This window comes from Bacillus rossius, chromosome 1 (genome assembly GCF_032445375.1).
Source record: "Bacillus rossius redtenbacheri isolate Brsri chromosome 1, Brsri_v3, whole genome shotgun sequence".
In the NCBI taxonomy this organism is placed as follows: domain Eukaryota; kingdom Metazoa; phylum Arthropoda; class Insecta; order Phasmatodea; family Bacillidae; genus Bacillus; species Bacillus rossius.
Window position 1 is genome coordinate 121,062,930 of NC_086330.1, and position 19,305 is coordinate 121,082,234.

General features: G+C 34.3%; 2 protein-coding genes across 10 annotated transcripts in view; one reads left to right on the forward strand and one right to left on the reverse strand.

Moving 5' to 3' along the window:
* The first annotated feature begins 231 nt into the window (after window positions 1-231).
* On the forward strand, window positions 232-14,072 carry LOC134543782 (uncharacterized). Of its 4 annotated transcripts, none has more exons than XM_063388409.1 (2): window positions 232-395; window positions 1,567-14,072. In XM_063388409.1, exon 2 carries the CDS (start codon window positions 3,642-3,644, stop codon window positions 4,581-4,583), a length of 942 nt encoding a protein of 313 aa, XP_063244479.1. In that variant the 5' UTR covers window positions 232-395; window positions 1,567-3,641; the 3' UTR covers window positions 4,584-14,072. The 4 variants fall into 4 exon arrangements, with proteins under 4 accessions (XP_063244479.1, XP_063244476.1, XP_063244482.1 ...); XM_063388406.1 differs by having other exon boundaries at window positions 2,709-14,072; XM_063388412.1 differs by having other exon boundaries at window positions 2,755-14,072.
* The window catches only part of LOC134543716 (band 3 anion transport protein), a 337,233-nt gene continuing 324,195 nt past the window's right edge, over window positions 6,268-19,305 (reverse strand). For all 6 annotated transcript variants that reach the window (XM_063388400.1, XM_063388397.1, XM_063388398.1 and 3 more), the window contains one exon: window positions 6,268-19,218. In XM_063388400.1, the coding sequence (XP_063244470.1) occupies window positions 19,135-19,218 (84 nt within the window). In that variant the 3' untranslated portion in view covers window positions 6,268-19,134. The remainder of the gene's footprint in view (window positions 19,219-19,305) is intronic.

Genomic DNA, 19,305 nt, shown 5'->3' on the forward strand with positions numbered 1-19,305 from the left:
GCCCGTGCTCCGCACCGCCAGTACCGGATCCCATTTTCGGAGCGCACCCCTAGCCCAGCCAGAATTTAAAACAACTGTTACTTAAGCCTTAGGCAACTAATTACCAGGTGCAAAGTTTTAATCAAGCACCTGGAACATGTTTTTTTAGTCATAGTATAATAAATTAGGTTATTATAAGTTTTTGGCACCGACTCACAAAGGAGGTGAAAGTTGCCTCTCTTGCGAAGCGGCCATCTTTCGGCAGTCTCCAACCACTCTGCACCGGGCCTATCACAACCGTCTTCATTGTGATACCGTGCTGCATATCGGATCACGAAACTTACTTTACTGGCCGACTCCAGAGAGAGCTTTTTATTTAAGGACGCCGTGCATATGCCTGCTGGCTGCACTATCATGTGAGTGTTACTCCGAACTTAGGAGGCCAATTATCGAGCCCCCCCCCCCCCCCCGGCACCCGTTAACTTTCGGCGCTGGCCGCCTCTAGTGAGCATTGACCCACGTCATGCGAGACTGCCGCGGTAATCACCTCAGTTTCGCGTAGTGTTGTGTTTTTTTGTTTTTGATCGTTTTGTAAGTGTAACTGTGTAACCGCTAGACGTTGCCTAGTGTTGGTGAGAGTTTTTCTAGCGGGACTGAACCGCGGTAGTGAACGTGTAGAGCGTACCATGTACCCACGTGGACCCCCGGTGAAGCTTAAATTAAACGTAATTCCCACCAACTTGAGTTATAATCATTTTAGTAGTCTTCCGTCCTCCACACGGCCGAGCGGCCTTCACAGCCAAGGGAAAACCATTCAGGTTAGATTCAAGCCGTGTACCTGGCGGGGCACGCGGGGGCAGAGTACCCACGACCCGACATCAACGGCCTAGCAGCCCGCTAGCCTGGCGCCCCTCCGGACCACAACAGCATCGCGACGCCCGTAGCGCCCGTCAGGTACCCCCCGGGCCTTTCACAGAGGTCGGGTGATGGCAAATGTCTTAAATCTTCTGTTATAAAATTTGGTACCGCGGTCTGAGTGCACATGAGTGAAACCTCCAGAGTCCTTTAGAAAGGGGTGCCCACAAGGAGGAAGGGGGGGGGGGGGGGGTAACGACGCAGACTGTCTCATTAAAATTTCAGGGGGGTTGTTAAAAGACGAGAAAAATATATATTATTTACATACTTATAGCTTCTAATGTGAAAATACGTTTCTGGTGCTTTGATAATTGAAAGGGATCTTGTAAATCAAATTGGCAACACCGCACTTTCCTCAACAAAAGCAGTTTGGTATCTGTCGGTTCAGGATGGTCCCTATCCCCACTTTGACAATAAGCGCACACACTCAAAAGTAAAAAAAATACAAAGCTTCACGCCTGCGCAGACCGTGCAACTGAAGGAGAATCTGATGCATTCTATCAGCTTGGAAATTCTATACCTCTGTTCAGCTCATGCCCGCCTGATAGTTGAGACCATATTTCCGATTATTCCCCACACTTTCTTCACAAGTCAAAAGATATAGATAGAAAAAGGAAAAGAGTTATCATTTTACACGTATTCCTTCTCATTTCATTGTTTTGCTTGTTATAGCTGGCAGCGATGCCCAGAATTGGCTGGACCACACTGAAGCTATTGTCTGCCATTATGGAATTTATCAGTGCGAAGTCGGGTCGTGCTTGTGCGTTATTCTTATTATCATCATCTTCGAATTAATTAGTTTTTGAAGAGTAATCGTGATATAATGCTGGTATTGTAGCCATGCCTAAAAAGCAAACGCAATATAAATATAAATGTTAAGAGATTTTGTGTGAAGGGACTGTTAGACATGATAAGTGGGCAGACCATTGCAAGAAGAAGCATTTTTATAAAGTTAAGCACAATTTAGAAATTAGGAAAAAAATAATTGAGGTGAAGTGCAGTGATAGTTCTGCGTGGAAACCTTATGTTGAGGGAACATCGACATCTACTGCTATTTATGAACCAGAACGAGAAAGGTAAGTGTAAAATATAATAAGCAATACAAATGTACATATCAGTATCAGACACTTAATACGGGGCCAGTCTACATGCCAGAAAATCGCGCTGCAGCGTGTTAGAACACGTTTTTATACAGAAACTATTTTCCGGGATGTATGTGGCACTAATATAAGGGCATGCGCTGGACCTTTCTACAAACTATGCAGAAATAAATGGGGCATGCGCTGGACCTTTCTACAAACTATGCAGAAATAAAATTATTAGGTCACCGCATTGTATGCGACGGACGTAGCATCGGAACAACAAAAAAGGGGGTGGGGTGAGGGATGGAGAGAGAGATAATTGAACGCGGTATCAATTATCTTTCTTTCCGCCATAAGAGCAGAAGTATCGGAGGTTTGGAAACACCCTATTACGGTTGTGACAATTCTTGGAAGGGGGAAAATGAATGACACTCCCGCCGAGGGAACGCGGCTGCAGCCTATAGTTCCAGCACCGACCATCGTCGCCCGCGAAGGCTGCTGAGATAGCGAGTGAAAGTTCGGGATGCGCTCCCAGGTAGGCGGGTGCCTTAAGTACTTTCAAGACAACACGCATATTAAAAACACCTTTTTTGGGCCACGAGGCGGGCCCCTTCAGGGAATTTGCTAGTGTGTGTGTAAATTCATTATGCAATTATTACATGTTTTTTAGGCCATTAAAATAGGCATTTAAAAATATTCCCAATTTTGCAAAGTATATATATGTTTTTTTAGGAACGATGTCACACAAAATGGAGAGGAATATTCAGATATTCTGCAGGGCCAGTCAACAACTTATCCTGATACTTCTGGTTCACCCTCCATCATTTTTGGTAACACCTGCTCTGCTGAGAATCCTCCTGCAACTGATGGTATTCTGTTGATGTCATCCACCACTGACATGTCAAGTGTTCCTGGGCCTTCGCATGGATTTAATGCAGGTGAGAAATTTCAAGATCAAATACCTTTCAGCTTGCCCTCTAGCATTCAGCCTGAGTTAACCACAGAAATAATAATGCCGGACACTGAAGTGGCATCTGCTGAAATGATTTCCGACGAGAATAACGGTGATCCTTGTAGACTGAGTGAAATCAAACTGACAGCCAGAGACATAGAGTTTGGCTTGAAATTGGAAAATAATGAGTTTTATTCTGAATACGATTTTCCATCAGTCAATAACAGAAAATTCTCAATGAAGTGGCGGAAGTACAAACTTCCTGATGGCACGATAAAAGATAGAAATTGGTTGGTTTACAGTAAACGGAATGATTTTGCGTATTGTTTGCATTGCCTTCTGTTTGCACTACCCAACCATCATTCTAATTGGTCATCTGGTAACGGCTGTCAAGGATGGCGCACAGGTAATGCACAAAGAGATATTGAGGTTCATGAAACTTATAAAAACCACTTAGGTTGCCAAATTGCGAGGGTCCAATGGATTGCAGGAAAACATGTTACCAGTACATTTTGTGAAAAAGAAAATGAGAACATTCGACACCAAAGAGAAGTTCTCTCCGTCGTCATTGATTGTTGCCGGTACTTTGTTGAGGAAATGCTAGCATTCAGAAAAAACACTGCAGTTGAAAGAAAGCTGCCGAAGTTGTTTAAACTTCTAGCTAAACACAACCCTGATGCCAGAATGTATCTCGAAAAAATTGAAAATGCATTATGAACAAACAAAATCCGGGATCAAATTTTCTATGCTACAGAAATGTATCAGACTTGATTTCCATTATGACTGGCATGGTAATCCAAAGGATAGTTGACAGTATAAAGGAAAGTAACAAGTTTTCTGTCATTTTGGATTCAACACAAGATGTCGCTAAGAAAGAAGCAACTACGGTCCTTCTGAGATATGTAGAAAATTCAGGAGTATCTGCAAAACCATGCGAGCGACTTATAAAGGTATTCACATCTGCTGATGTCACTGGAGCAAATCTGAAGTCAAAGTTGGTAGACACTTTGAAGGAAGGACTCAACCCCTTAAATATGATTGGTCAAAGTATGGATGGTGCTGGCAATATGAGGGGCAATTTCTCAGGACTTAAAACTTTAATTCAAAATGAGTATGACACTGACTTCTCATTCCATGTTTGTCGTACTTCGCACAGATTCGCCCTCGTTCTTGAGAAATCAATTAATTTTTGTCCCCAGATTCGAGAATTGTTTTCAGTGCTGGAAGAATTATATCGCTTGTTTAACTCTGGGCATAAAAGGCATGATGTTTTTGTTGAGAAAATGGATTTGAGAACAAAGTTGAGCGACAAGAGGAAGCGACTGAAGAGGGTGCAAACAAGATGGTCAAACAAAGCCGAAGCAATAAAAGTTATAATATTGTGCTTCGAGGAGATTACGTCAGCTTTAGAGGATTTTCAGGACAGCAAAATATTTGACATAGAAACCGTGACTCTTGCGAAAGGGCTATTGAGCAAGCTAAACTCTTTTAATGTAATCACTGCTCTTCATGTCGCCCAGTCTGTATTCACTGTAATGAATCCTGAGACAGTTAGTCTTCAAGGTGTAGTTATAGATTATGGGACTGTTCAAACAATCATTAACAGTGTTAAGACTAAAATCAAGAACCTCCGAAGTTGTCGAAGGTTGGTCTAAAGTGTTAAAAAAATCGGAAGATTTCGCGAAAAAACATGACATTCATCCACTTGTAACAGTACCTGGAAGAATAAGGTTTAGGAAGAGGGCAATGGACGAGATTGGAGTTGACGAGCCCATAATAGACCTAAATCATAGACTTAAATTGAAATGTATTTTAAGCTCTTAGATTCTCTGCATCGTCAGCTCGAGGATAGATTTTCCGATCATTCCTTAAAATTGGTTATGCAAATGAGCCACTTTTATCACACAGGAGTTCTTAATGCAGAGAAAGAAAATGTTAAATCTGAAGACATCAAAGAGTTGTGTGATTTCTACAAGTGGGATTGTGACTCGGTGGCTGAAGAACTGAACAGCTTCAGTGATCTATACCTTGCCACACATCCAAATATCTCACAATCCGATGTGGTAAAAGAAAGCCCAAGAACATGAAAAAAGGAAGATGAAGAGACTAAAGTGGCTAATGAAAACCAAGATGTGTATGCAGATACTGTATAAAGCCACAAATGCAAGTACATCCTATGTGTGTTATGTTTGTGTTCGACATGCACTGGATCTCAGTTTAGGAAGTTGTAGATGCTTGTGAACTGGTGCAATAACAATGGCAGTTATAACTGCCAGTGTTAAATAAAGTGTCCCAGTTGCTTTCAGACTAACTTGTTAGTAAATATAAGGCTCTAACGAAGTATAACAGCCTTTGTGTATTAAACTTTATGGCATGAAAGGGCAAGGCATTAGAAATTACCCAGTTAAATAAATAATTTTTAAAAAAACTAAGGCCACGGTGACCTAACCAGAAATCACCCTTAGTTGTAAGATACAGAATGTCTTACAGTAATTGCCAGATTACATTATCTTTAACAATTCATACTGTAAGCTGTACTTTTTTGTTTTAATTTTAACCTTAACAATGCATTGTCACAGTCTGGTTTTTTACTTATTTCAAATAAAATTGTCAACCATATAATATGCATGCATAGTTGGCTTGTTTAATAAGAAATGTAGAACTTTTCAAACAATCACTACATAGTATAAAACAAAGTCGCTTCCCGCTGTCAGTCTGTCCCTATGTATGCTTAGATCTTTAAAACTATGCAACGGATTTTGATGCAGTTTTTTTTAATAGATAGAGTGATTCAAGAGGAAGGTTTATATGTATAATACATGCATACTATAGTAGAGAAACACTGATAATTTTAGAGGTTTCTAATGTGATGTCGTAAATAAACACATTTTTTTGCGCTTACATTGCAAACGCTGACTGAACCATACGAGATAGATCATGTTGTGATAATTGTTGATTATCTTTTGTTTTCAGTCGAATAAATATAAGTAAAATATTTTTTATTTAATTATTGAAATTCGTAATTTAAGGTAAGGTTTAAGGTAAGGTAAGTTCAAAAAAGAACTGAATAGAATAGGTATCTTTTGTTGTTGATATTTGTTGATTATCTTTTGTTTTTAGTCTATATTTATATTTATATTTATAATTAGTATATTTAGTATTAGCATTGCACCCGTGTGAAGTGGGGGTGGGTCGCTAAAATTATATAAGAAGATAAGTAGTTTTACGTAACTGGTACACAGTACTCACATTTAGGGGTTCAATGTCTAATAGGACTAGTGTATTCACTTTAACTCATAAAAACTGAAATTAAATTATGTAATGTGCAAAAACACAATGTAGCTGTTAACAGTTTATTGAAACTTTTTAATATATAAATTGTGCTCACACACACACACGCACGCATGCGCACACACACAAAATATAAGGAGTGGGTTCTAAATTATCTCTAAAACCTAAAAAACAAATTCAATTGCATACAAAAAATAGTAATTTTTTATTAACTCTTGGAAAAAAAATTATTGGAGATAGCAGGTAGGTAAACATACAAATTACATTTTTCTTTCATCTATGCCTGAATTTCATTGCTCTTATGCATGTTTTCTCATCTCCAATTATTTTTGCATTATTTTGGAATGTACGTTTAACAGAGATAATGATTGCAGTACTTATGTATTAGAAATAACTTAAGTACACACCTGAAATAAGAAATAGATGAACTGTGGAGTTTTGAACTTTGTTCATAATTATGTACATGTTAACATATTTTTCTTTAAGTATTACTCATACTGAAATAAGCAATCTGGGCCAAACCTTTAACAATTTTAAACTGATTTTGTTAATATTGACAATAGGTATCCTTCGCTGAGCTATGACCATTCACACAAATAACTGAATGCCACCTATATTCAACCTAACCAGAGCACCATTTCATTATAAATCCTGATGAAGTATCAATGATACAGAAAAAGTTCACAAAGAGTGAAAATTGTAGTAAACTCACTATGAGTCATAAATTTTAACCACACCTAGTAAACACACAGCATACTAACTACATTTCCATAAATTCAAAATACAGATTTTCATTTAAATATATAGGAGGAAAAATATATTTCTACATTATACAACTTTTCTTATATATCTACATTATAACTTCAACTACAATATTTTAAATATTACGTATGGTACATACTCTCTTACAAGATAAAAAATAAAAAAATGCAACTAGCAAAACATTAGTATTTAACATTTTAACTATTTAGTACCATTCTATCAAAATTCTTTCTGGTAAAATACTGAAGTAACTTCTAATATAAGTTGACAATCAGAGAGATGAAAGACCAATTAGAGTAACTATTGAATATGTATTAAATAGTAATCAGATCAAACTGATTTTTCAGCATACCTAATACTCATAACTGTATAACATACAAAATAACTAAAATAAGTTTAAATACATACTTAAAATGCACTTGAATTTGTAACTAACATTTTTAAGAACATATTTGATTAATTATAATGTAACATTTTAGACAATGCTGCTCAATTACTTTCACTACAGAGAGTACTTTGTTTTTATTCCAGCATCACTTATTCATACACAGTTTTATGACTGTAAAAAATATTTTTAATATTGCTAAAAAAAAAAAAAATTACTCGTACAACTAAACTTTCAAAATGTCTTGTCACAATGCTGCATGGTAATGAATAAGGGAGTAAAATTATTCATTTTATTTACCATAGTACATGATTTTATGCCACATATTTAACATCAAAAAAATTAATTATTGTAAAGTAACACAAAAAATTATAATTCATGTACCCAAGCAGCAAGGTCAATTTTTAAATGAAAGATAATCATGAGGATATATTGGAGTATTCTAAGAGTATGCTGGAATAGTAGTCAGTCAGATTAAAAAATGCTTAACTAAATTTTCACTAAGTTATTAGAAACTAAGCATATCTACAATTTGTTACAATATGCTGATATCACTTGTTTGCATTCAAAAGTATTCTATCTGCATTTATTTTGAAGAATTGTAAACCTCCATAGGTAATATACTTTACAAGATGCTACTATTTTTAAATAGAGATTTAATTAGATTTGCAACTTGCAAAGGGAAAATTTAAGTTAGTTAATATTTATATATTTTAATCTAATAGTTATGCAAGTTAGTGTGTTAACAGTAATATACATAGAATATCAACAACCTTAAAAATCTGAAAGGGTCTCACAGTTTGAACAATTTTTAAGTTAAGTCGCAGTGAACTACATACCCTGCGAAACATGTTACAAATTTTTGCAATTATGCAGTTAAAAAAGGAACAACTGGACAAACAAAATATGTTATACTAAGGAACAGGACTAACAGGAAATTAGCATTTAAGTACCAACAGGTGTGCATTGTGATGCAAAAGTGATAACAGAAACTCACTGTACTATTCACACCCCTATTTTAATGCAAACAATGTCTTGTGAAATCTAGAGTAAGTTTAAAAAAAATATTAGGATGTATTAAATTTCATTTTCAATAAATACAGATGCCAACTGTTCTTTATCCAACAATAATGATACCCAAACACCTTTCGGAATTAATGGTTTACGGCTCTTATCTCAACATACAAGCAAAACACTAGCTGTGACTACCGAGGCCACAATGAACATGTCATCCACTAAGTCACAATTGCAGCACCATACCATTGATGTTTTCTTTTGAATGCATACATCACACTTACACTTACACCAAAAAGGCACTTCGTAATGCATGTTCATGATACAGTTACATTAACTTAAGTGAACCAGATAGATGTTACAGATTACTGCTATCATTTTTCTTTTTATTTCCCTAATTTCATCTAGTCACTTTCACTTCAGTCTACGTGTACATGTATTGTTAGACATGCAAAAATGTCTGAGCAGCCCGCAACAGTATCAGATGGTAAGTTGAACCCTAAAGTCATTCTTAAATTACTTACTTCTGTTCTTGTTAACTTCAAAAATTGTTATACAATCTTTTCAGTCAAGAAATGCAAAATTTAACAGCTATGCTAACATAAAATAATTAAATTATTTTTCATAAAAGTAATAAAATAGTTTTTGAAAGTCTAACTTAACCAATTAATTGACAGAACTATAAACCTTAAGTATGACTTGAATATTAAAACTTGGTACACAGAGACATTTTGTCTTTAAATGCAAATGACCAGTGCATCTTGACCAGGGTTGTCATATTGGCAAACTACATGCTGGGAGAAGCAGTAGTTATGCTGCTTTGAGTTTTCATGTATCTATTTACATGCTACTTTGAACAAAATTTACTACCAAAAATAGCAGGACTGTTATTGCATTTCACATACCCTAAATGCTCAACAACTGCACCTTATGGTGTTCATTTTCACCAATTAAAAAATATAATGTAAAACTCTGTCACTACACTCTCACAATTCTGCCAGTATTTGTAAGAAAACAAGTTCAGAAATAATTGGAGATTCTGTAGGTTTATAATTACAAAAATCTCCCTATATTATAATGCACAATATTAAAATAATTACTATTAAAAAAGACATTATGCAAAAGAACAAATTAAACAACAATTTTATTGAATGCTCAAACATTTCTCAGTTAGTAATATTAATGACTTGAATAAAAATATTGCAGCTAACTTTACAAATAGATAAGTATTTTATAAATAAGTTTCAATACATGATACACTTGCAAGTCCTTAGTTGGTCAATTTTTTTCATAAATGTAAAATCTATGAATAGGTCTCTATCTTTTAAATGGTTTGTTGTTATCAGAAGCAGTATTGTATTTGACAAAACATAACACTGAAATGTGACTAAAAGGACAGTTTTGTAACCCTAAAAGATTTGTTTGGGAAAAAAAATATATAATTTATTTACAAGTTATTTTAAGTGAACTTCCGAAATGCATTTGTCAGTTTAAATGTTTCACTGTGTTTTCCACATTTTCATAACAAAATTAAGGTATAAATAATGAACAAAGAGATTTATCACACAGACACAAATTTAATAGTCTTGCATATAAATGCCCTAGGTTGGAAGAGTGCTCTTACAGATAAACTATGTATGATGCTTATGTTAGCTAATTGTATGTAACTTTCAAACAGCAGTTGTTATTTTCATAATTTCAATACTTCAAAAAAGTAAAAACTGAAACCCCTTGGTTTCATACTGGTTTTAAAATTTAATTATGTTTAGTTCATCATTTATTTACTATAATTGGCGAACATCCTACAAGGAAATGACTATTAAGTTGGCAAAACCTAAAATGGTCTAAAAGTTCTGAGAACACTCAGGTTTAGTATAATTTATATTTAGTATGTTGCAAGTATTTTTAGAGTATTTTATTATTTTAATTTTTATCTATATATTTTTATTTTAGTATGGCTACCTTAGTAATAGGTACGTAAATATAAACATGTGCTAGAACTATTTTCTTGCGAGTGTGTTGACCGGAAGATGGTCACATGTTCTTCCATGCGAAGGTGGCGGATGTGGGGAGACAGCATTGGGCTGACGCTGGAGACGTGAAAGCCGCTACCTGCGTTCCACAAGAATACTTTAAACTGGTTTGCGTGAATGTACCATATTTTTGATAATCTCGCACATATTACAAAAGAACTGTGTAACTATGTTTGTAGACAACTACTGCAAATAGTAGTTGCTAGTTTTCAATATCTACGAGTGCATGGAATTGTGCTCTATAATACTAGGTGCTGTTGGTCATCGGGCATGCCCTGTGCTGCTGTAGTGTGCTATGCTTTTGGCACACCTGAAGGAAGATACGTCACTACAAGCTATGGACTTGTAAGTGTTGGCCTGCCCCTGGGAAAACAGTATTTTTCCAAGGATAGAATATTACCACGTTAACGCAGAGCCGCTTGATGTGTTCAAGCATGTAAATGAGAGAGGACCACTGTGTTGGTCTTGGATTCACGAGTGTTAATAAGGTTTAAACTCCCCGGAATTTAACTCTTTAGTGTATCTATCAAAAAATTGCCACTGCTGCTTACCGGACCTTTAATATATTTTTTGTTGGTATAAAAAACTTATGAACACGCAAAGAGTTGGAGTAACTTTGGTGAGACAATTAATAAGGTTGAGCCTGGGATTTAATGTTTAATGTTTGTAAAAGGTAGCCGTAATTTTTATGAGGTTTATATATTTGTTATTTCCTTTTTACATAATTTTTGGGTATTTTATATGTTGCATTTTTATACATAGTTATTGGGTTAAGTTCTGAATAGTGTTTTTTACAAAACAACTCAATGTCATGAATACATGCATCTATATGATTTTTACAGTTAATCATTGAAAAGATAACTTGTAATTTTTTTTATGCTACCATCTATCCGTACTCTATTTCTCTACATAAATATTTTCAAATTTAATTACTGTTGGGTATTATTTTACTGGCACCCTTTAGGATGCGAGGATATAGTTCTCTGATTACTGCAGCACTTAAAAATTTTGTTCATGTATGCGCAGCTTTTATTTAACTGCAAGGTGCTGGACCCAGAGCAAGGGCCCTAGTAACAAAACTTGGTTTTTAAATTTGACTACTATCCAATAGCTCTTTTTATTTTAATAACAATGAATAAAGCACACCCATATAGATAGGTCTGGCAACTTCCTATCTTTCACCCTGGCATGACAGTCCGCTTCGCTTAGTGAAGTTTGTGGCAAGACTGCGAACTGATGGCGCTAGTAGTCGACACACCCAGTTTTAGCATTGTGTTAAATGGGTGTTTCGTATATAATTGAATACTACTTGTAAATTTGTCTCGTTTTTTGAACATTGCTGTAAGATTATGATTTTCATTTATTTTTGTGCTTTGTGTGTAACACCTTCCAATAACTTGTAATTTTACCGCATGTGTCAAAGTGGTGAGAATGTGAAAACAAAAACACATTTCTCCCATAAGAAAACGTGTAATAACTGTGAAATGCCTATTTAAATCATGCAGACATCTTTATAGCCATGTAATAATTGCCATTTTTTAAAAAGTAAAAACAATTATAATAATTTTATATGCCATAAATAAAAATGTGCCTGTGTGTTTCTTATATTTTACCTAAAGAAAAAAAATATGCAATATTCAAATTTAATTATAATTTTGTTTTTGCATTTTCTTTACATTTTTAAATTTTCTTTACTTGCCAAATACATAATGCGCCATTCTTTTTGTATTATTTAGCCCAAGAATAGATGTAAAAAAAAATTTTAATTTTTTAAGTACAAAATAGTTATCAGACAAAAAATTATAATATTATAAAATTAGTGATTGTTTAGTTAATATTAAAATAAGTATTCCATGTGTCATACTTATTAAACTGTTAATTATTTTAATATCTTGCATTTAATATTAAAAAAATATTAGTACCATGTTTCATCGCATAATCTTCGCACATTTTATACTAAAATCAAGTTTGAAAAGTAGGGGTACAATTTTTATGAGAAAAAAATTTTTTTTTTGTTAGGTAAAGTTATTCATAAAAAAAAAAAAAAACCATTCATGGAAAGTATGTTTATTTAAAAAGTAGAGCACACAAAAGCACGCCAAATAATTTAAATTAATAAGTCTAGCAACAAAAACCTTCAACTTTCTTCAAATTTAAATAGAAAAACAAAATCTGTGACCGGAACTAACGCATAACTATCGTCGTAGTACACACTTACCATGAAAGAGTGAGGGACTCAGCACTCAACAGAGAGCGCACGTTGCATGCAATTGGCAAGATATCAATATCGATATTCGACTACGTGTGCGCGCTCTAAACGAGAAGCAACATAACCAAACATGAATGATGCCAACTAGCGTTGGCTACATTTTTATAAGCGGTACACCGCGGCGATGCAGACAAACAGATAAAGGTTATAACCTTTTAAAATAAAATTTATACATCAGAAAACTTAGTCTTTCCGTTAATTAAATAAGTAAGTGGTAATGTCCGAATAAATATTAGATTTCAACTTTAAAATACATTGTTTTATATAGATAAAATACCTACACAAAGCGCTCGAAATATAATAGCAGAACCAAAAACATCATGCAACGTTTATGCGAGAGGTTTTTTTTAATCCAAATTTTGACGCTCTAAAATATTGGTGCGACAATTATGCAATAAAGCACAGTATTTTTCCTTTTCCTAATATCATTGTAAATTTAAAGTGGTACATAATTTAATTAATAACCATAGTTTACCACTGCTAATTCTTACAAATGTTAATTCAGAATTCAGACATGACAATGTCAGACATTATATACAAGTGAGTGTTCTTTGTGCCATTTCTCCAAACACTTGTTATCTGTCTAACAGGACATTCCCAAATTTATTTGGTTCAAATATGCACCTTCTCGTGACTTTTTTTCGATAAAAAAATTGTGTTGATCTTACATTTACTGAATATATTTGAATCTATGACCCACCCATTTATTGAGTTGTTGACTTCCTAAACTTGCAGGTAAACTCATCAATATTTGTAATAATTATAATTAGAGAAATTTTTTTATAATTATGACTATAATTCAGGAAGTGGCACACGAGAAGTACAGAAAGTTATTCAACTGACACTTGAAGATAAAATGATCACAGGTGCACCTCTGTCAAAGACCAACCTCCCTATTTAAGGTTGAAGCGGCCAAATAAACGCAAAGAAGACAAGTACAGCCTGTGCACAAAACCTAAATGTGTTATAATAGAAGTGCATCATTAATTTATAGGTAAAGGTGTTTATTTACAGTAACTTTAGGATCCAAACAGAAATGCATATTACAATCGATGGAGTCTTAGATTCAAGTAAATAAAGGTTCCTAACTGGTATCTACCTATTATGATATAAAAATACAGTCACTAATAATTCTAAATGCATCACATATGTGGAGGAAACAATTTGGCAAACTAGTTCTTGACAAATATTATTTTAACCTGTTTTCCAGTAAAAGTTGTATTACAAAATCAAGTATATAAAAGTACTAAGTTTCTGTGTACAGTAGAACCCCGATTTTGCGAAGACGGATTTAACGAAAACAGAGATTTAACGTAAAGGTTTTCAGGAACCATCAAAAAACACCAATTTATTAAAATAATAATATAGATTTCCAAAAAATGAAAATAAATTGTAATGGAATCTTACTAAAAAATACACACTGTGGTGTCAGTAATAGAATGGAGGTACTATATATTAATATGCCTTTGCATCATCTGTCCAAATACGAAAAAATTAAAAAAAATTATTCAAATTGCTTAAAAACTCCGAGCGCTGTAACTGAATTGCGTAGGTGCGTGCCATTGCGCGCGCCTGGATAGATAGACTGTTCGCGACACATGACGTCATGAAGGGTTTCTTTGTCCGCACCTCCCTCCCCCTCAGCTATCCCTGACTTGACTCACCACGTTATCTTCCAAACACGCCCGCAATGTAACAGTGCTAGCCAATAATCACACGTTTACAAATATTCCCTTTCACATCCTCCAGGTTTTTTCAACTTGTGACCACGTCACACCAATATGCCATTATCATTATTCTTTAGAGGTGTAAAAGTAACGAAAAAAAGGGTACCCATATGTATTCGTTACTATAACCATTAGTACTCGTTACTATCGTATCACGTTACGTTACTCGTTACTTCTGATACCGCATAACATGCTATGTTATGTTGCAGCAACGAATCGAGTCGTATTGCGTACGCGTACAGTATGATGACGTGTAAATAATAATAAATAGAATATAAACAATTAACAATATTTGATAATTAACAGTTTTTGTTAACCAAGAAACAATTAAATCTCATTAGAGCGGCTATCTTATATTATTTCTTTTAAGATAAGAACCAAAAAACCTGAAAATACGCGATGATAAAAAACAAAAACATACATATTTCTAATTTGTAAACAATACTTTCTTACGTTGTTTCTGTTCCAATCTCAAACTTTGTTTACACACACAATACCTTTAATAAACAGTAAAAAACTTTTGACGACGAATTTCCAAATTATATTTTACTTAATAAACAAACATCGTTCTTTGTAACGCAAATTCATCGAATATGCGAATACAAATTATACATTATTGATACAAATTATTGATTTTTTCATCATAAAAAAATACATACTTATTTTATTTTGGTTAATGAGGTCAGTTGGTACACAGAATACTTTCTTTGAATGAGTCTTGCAATGGACAAGATAAATATAAAACATACGAAAAATGCGAGTAACGAGATGCAGCCGTGTGTAACGTTTTGTTACTCGTTACTAGATGGCGCACCTGTTACTCAGTACCGAATACATACGGTTTGCTAGAGCTCTATTATTCTCAGTAAGAGCTTTGTGCGCGGTGTTTAGTTTTTGGAATACGTTTTTTATAAGTGCTGCGCAGCTCAGCGAACAAAGAGAGCCAGCCGTCGACTACCCCGCCGTTACAACAGCTGACCGAGTACAATGACCTTTCTCCGCGTACGGCGCGCTATTGACGGTAAATTTCCATCAATTTGCGGCCATTTTTTTTTTTTTAAATTTTTAACTGTGACGCAATGTGTATGTAGCTCGTATTTGTTATAAACGCTGCAGGTTGTGACTGTATTTTAATAAACAGTAACGTATTTCTTACACTTTACATATTTTTAAACTTTTTTTTTTAGTTTTATGCCTCATTTTTTATGGTTTCTAAAAATCTGTATGTACGACCGAGGTGTACGTACAAACCGGGGGCCGTACAAGTGAGATCAAAAACGTTGAAGATGGAAAGTTGACAAAGTCTGAGATAGCACGGCAGCACAAGATATCAGCGTCGACCCTGTCTACGATATGAAAACGTAGGGACGCGATTATGAGTGCGGGGGTCATTGAAAATCGGTAAATCGGATTTAACGAAACATCGATTTAGAGTAAACATTTTCGGTAACCATAGCACTTCGTTAAATCGGGATTCTACTGTAATTTAAAAACAAAAAAGGAACTTAACACTACTATTAGGTAAACATAGGAAGTTTATCGAGAATTACACTATACAAATTTGGTACATACATTTTCCCATCCTGTGAAGTGTTTCTCAAATACTTAATACCAGAGCTGTAGAGAGGATGGAGAGGGGGCAAAATACCCGAGGCCCAGGCAACAGAGAGGCCCTGTTTCATTTCAAGACTTTGAAATGCATAAATGTACCCTGATACATAGCAGGACAAAAAATTAGAAGTCTGAAAATGAAAACCTTAAGTTATGCAATATGCACACATCACATTTACAGTCACCCTACAAATAAATCTGGCTGGAAGAAAGTTGTGATAACAGACTAAAAGAAGAGAGACTCACTCTCTCTCTCTCTCCCTCTCTCTCTCTCTCTCTATATATATATATATATATATAATATACGTATTTAGTTTCAGCTTGGATGAGGCGGCTTGGTTATCGCTTGGCAGCAGAATGTTAAAAACCTGAAAAGGCAATGAAAAATCTGCCAGCCACAATTGTGTTTATATATCTGTGTCTGTGTGTTTGTCTATGTGTGTCTATGTGTGTCTATAATGGTGTCTGCAATTTTTTGATCTTGTTAATATTAATTAAAACATCTGTATGTACAAAGATCCAAAATCTCACTCAAGAAATGGTGTGTTTTGCTGAACATGCAGATAATAAATACACAGACTTATGAACAGACTTAACAGAAAAAGTAAAGTATCTTAAAGCAATTCATAAGCCAAATATTTCTAATCTACTCTGCAAGCTCTAAATTTGCTAACACATTAACATAATCAATACTGTTAGTTTATTTCCGAATGTGCTGCAGTGCGTATATTCTGTGTATTCCTGTTCCTGTTGCTCTAGCAGAAAGATATTTCAGTGTGCTTAGCAGAATTAAGAACTGCCAGAGAACAACAATGTGTCAACAAAGACTTACTGACCTAGGAACATTATGCATTGAATTAATATTTGTGTGGACATTGATTTTTGATTCTACTATTGAAATGTTCGCTGATATGAAAGCACGGAAAACTAATTTTTAATGATTATTGATTTTTAGGTTGGTCGGTATTAAATACGTTATATTTTTTCAAAAGTAATACAGGAATGAAAATCATGTTTCATTGAGAGAAACATTAAAAAACTTATCTAAAAATTCTGTTAAAAATCACTTGGTGTTGGTCTATTTATACAGCATTATAAAGGTTTGCAGTCTTTTGATTTTTTTTTTAAATAGCGAGGGGTTTGAAGAGTTGTGTATTAAGTAATAGTGAGGGAGCCCGACAAAATTATTTGCCCCCGGGCCCTTAATTTCTTTGACGGCTCTGCTTAATACTTCCTATTTTAAAATATTAATAATTAAAATAAACGAATAACTACATGAAAATAAGATTTTCAATAATCAACACATAAAAAATATCTTCAAATGACCATGTGATAGGTTGGACAGCTGGGCAAATCAATGAGAGATGACAAAGAGTTTAAAATACTCAATAATTACAGCCAGTAAAACTCAATTATTATTTTTTTTTCAAACAAAATGCACGTTACATTTCATATGAATGTAACTTATTCAGAGAAAACACTTCTTTATCACTACAAATGTCCTACTGTAACAAAGAAAATTTCATACCATACATAGGGCCTTAACAGTATTGCATTCCAATGATTAAACATCTGCAGCATAAGTCAAAAAAACTGATTTTACTTTTGTTGTTTGTGGCCTGAGCTGTCTTAAAATACTTTACACTTAGCAAAGTTTAAACAATAAACAGCAAAACAAACTATAAAACAATAAAAATTATACTTGAGAATCTTACATTTACAGCAAAAATACTAATAAAATTATAAAAAAATAATGCAAAAAGTTAATAGATATAGTACATATTGATAAACCTTTACAATGAATTGCAGATAATAATACAAAAAAAGGGCCAAAACCAATTAAAACATGAAATACCTGTTTGATGAGACACAAGACTACAAAAGCCTATATGCTTCACAATTTTGATAAGCAGGGCAGTTACACATCTACCATTGGCTATTCCTCATGGTAACAAGAACTATTGAGCATTAATACTTTCAATCCACTAAATGCAAATTAGTAACTTTATTTAAACTTATTAGTAATACATAATAATGCTACTGTCAAATATTTTTTAAAATATTCAACAACTTCAGAAAAAGATTAGCCTTAATCCTGCATCTACATGCAACAATATTGAATGAAAATACTGCTCAGTAAAGAAATGTGATCCTCACATCTTAAATATATCCTACTTTAAAAACGGCATTATTATCTGGCATTATTCGCAATATTATCTTATGCTCATCAGAATAAAACTGGCAACTAATGTAAATTAGTGCACAAATAATTTAATATTTTCTCTGTTTAATAGCTACTATTGCACTAAAATCTGTAAACTCTTGCATTATACAGTGTTCACGTTAATGAGTACTACAAAAAACAATAGTAGTAAGTCAGCGAGCAGTTTGAAGACTGCTTTATTTGATAAAGACACTGGAAGTGTGAGGGGTATTAGTGCAACACCAAGTAATGGCAAACGGCAAAATGTAAAACCAATTAATTTCAGTTCCTGATGGCACGGACACAAGATACCACTCCCTTTTAATCATAACCCATATCCAATCATAGATAAATAACACTTAGAAAATTCTAATCTTAAGTTATCACTTGAAAAATTCCCAAGGTTGAAGTCAACGTGTTATAAAGAACATGCATCACAAATTTCTTCTTATTTCTGAACTGTCGTGAAGGGATTTCTACATACTAACATGGTTAAAAAATAACTATATTTTCTACACTTTATACTATTAAAAATAATAAAAATAAACTGTTACCTTACACACGACATAAGACATGACATGAGATGACCTACGAAAGTATGGCAGGATGTCAGTAAATAGTACAACTTAATGCAAAACAGTACTTAAAAACTACATTGTGCCACAACCTGGATATTGAGGTGCATATTTTCAAGTCCCATCCATTGAACCCAATACTTGTTCAACAGTTACAAAAAATCTCTTATAAAAAAGGCACTTGGAAAAACAACTAATTGCTTATTAGTCTGTAGCATCACTCTATCAGTCAACATTAAGTACATGCACTCTGCTGTCACTCAAACAGTATTGCAATCACGTAAGTCACGCACTATCAATAAACTACTAGGTACTGTTATCTAGACGCTACTGTGTTCATCCTGGGAGCGGAGCCTCGTCGTAGAAGTCAGGTTCATCGTCCCTGTCTTGGCTGTCTGGATCCACTTCCTGACTGTCCAGCTGGAAACATCAAGAGGCATATTCATGCACACTCTACTGGTCTGATTGACCCTATTTATTAAATGCAGTTTTCTGTTTTCAGTACTG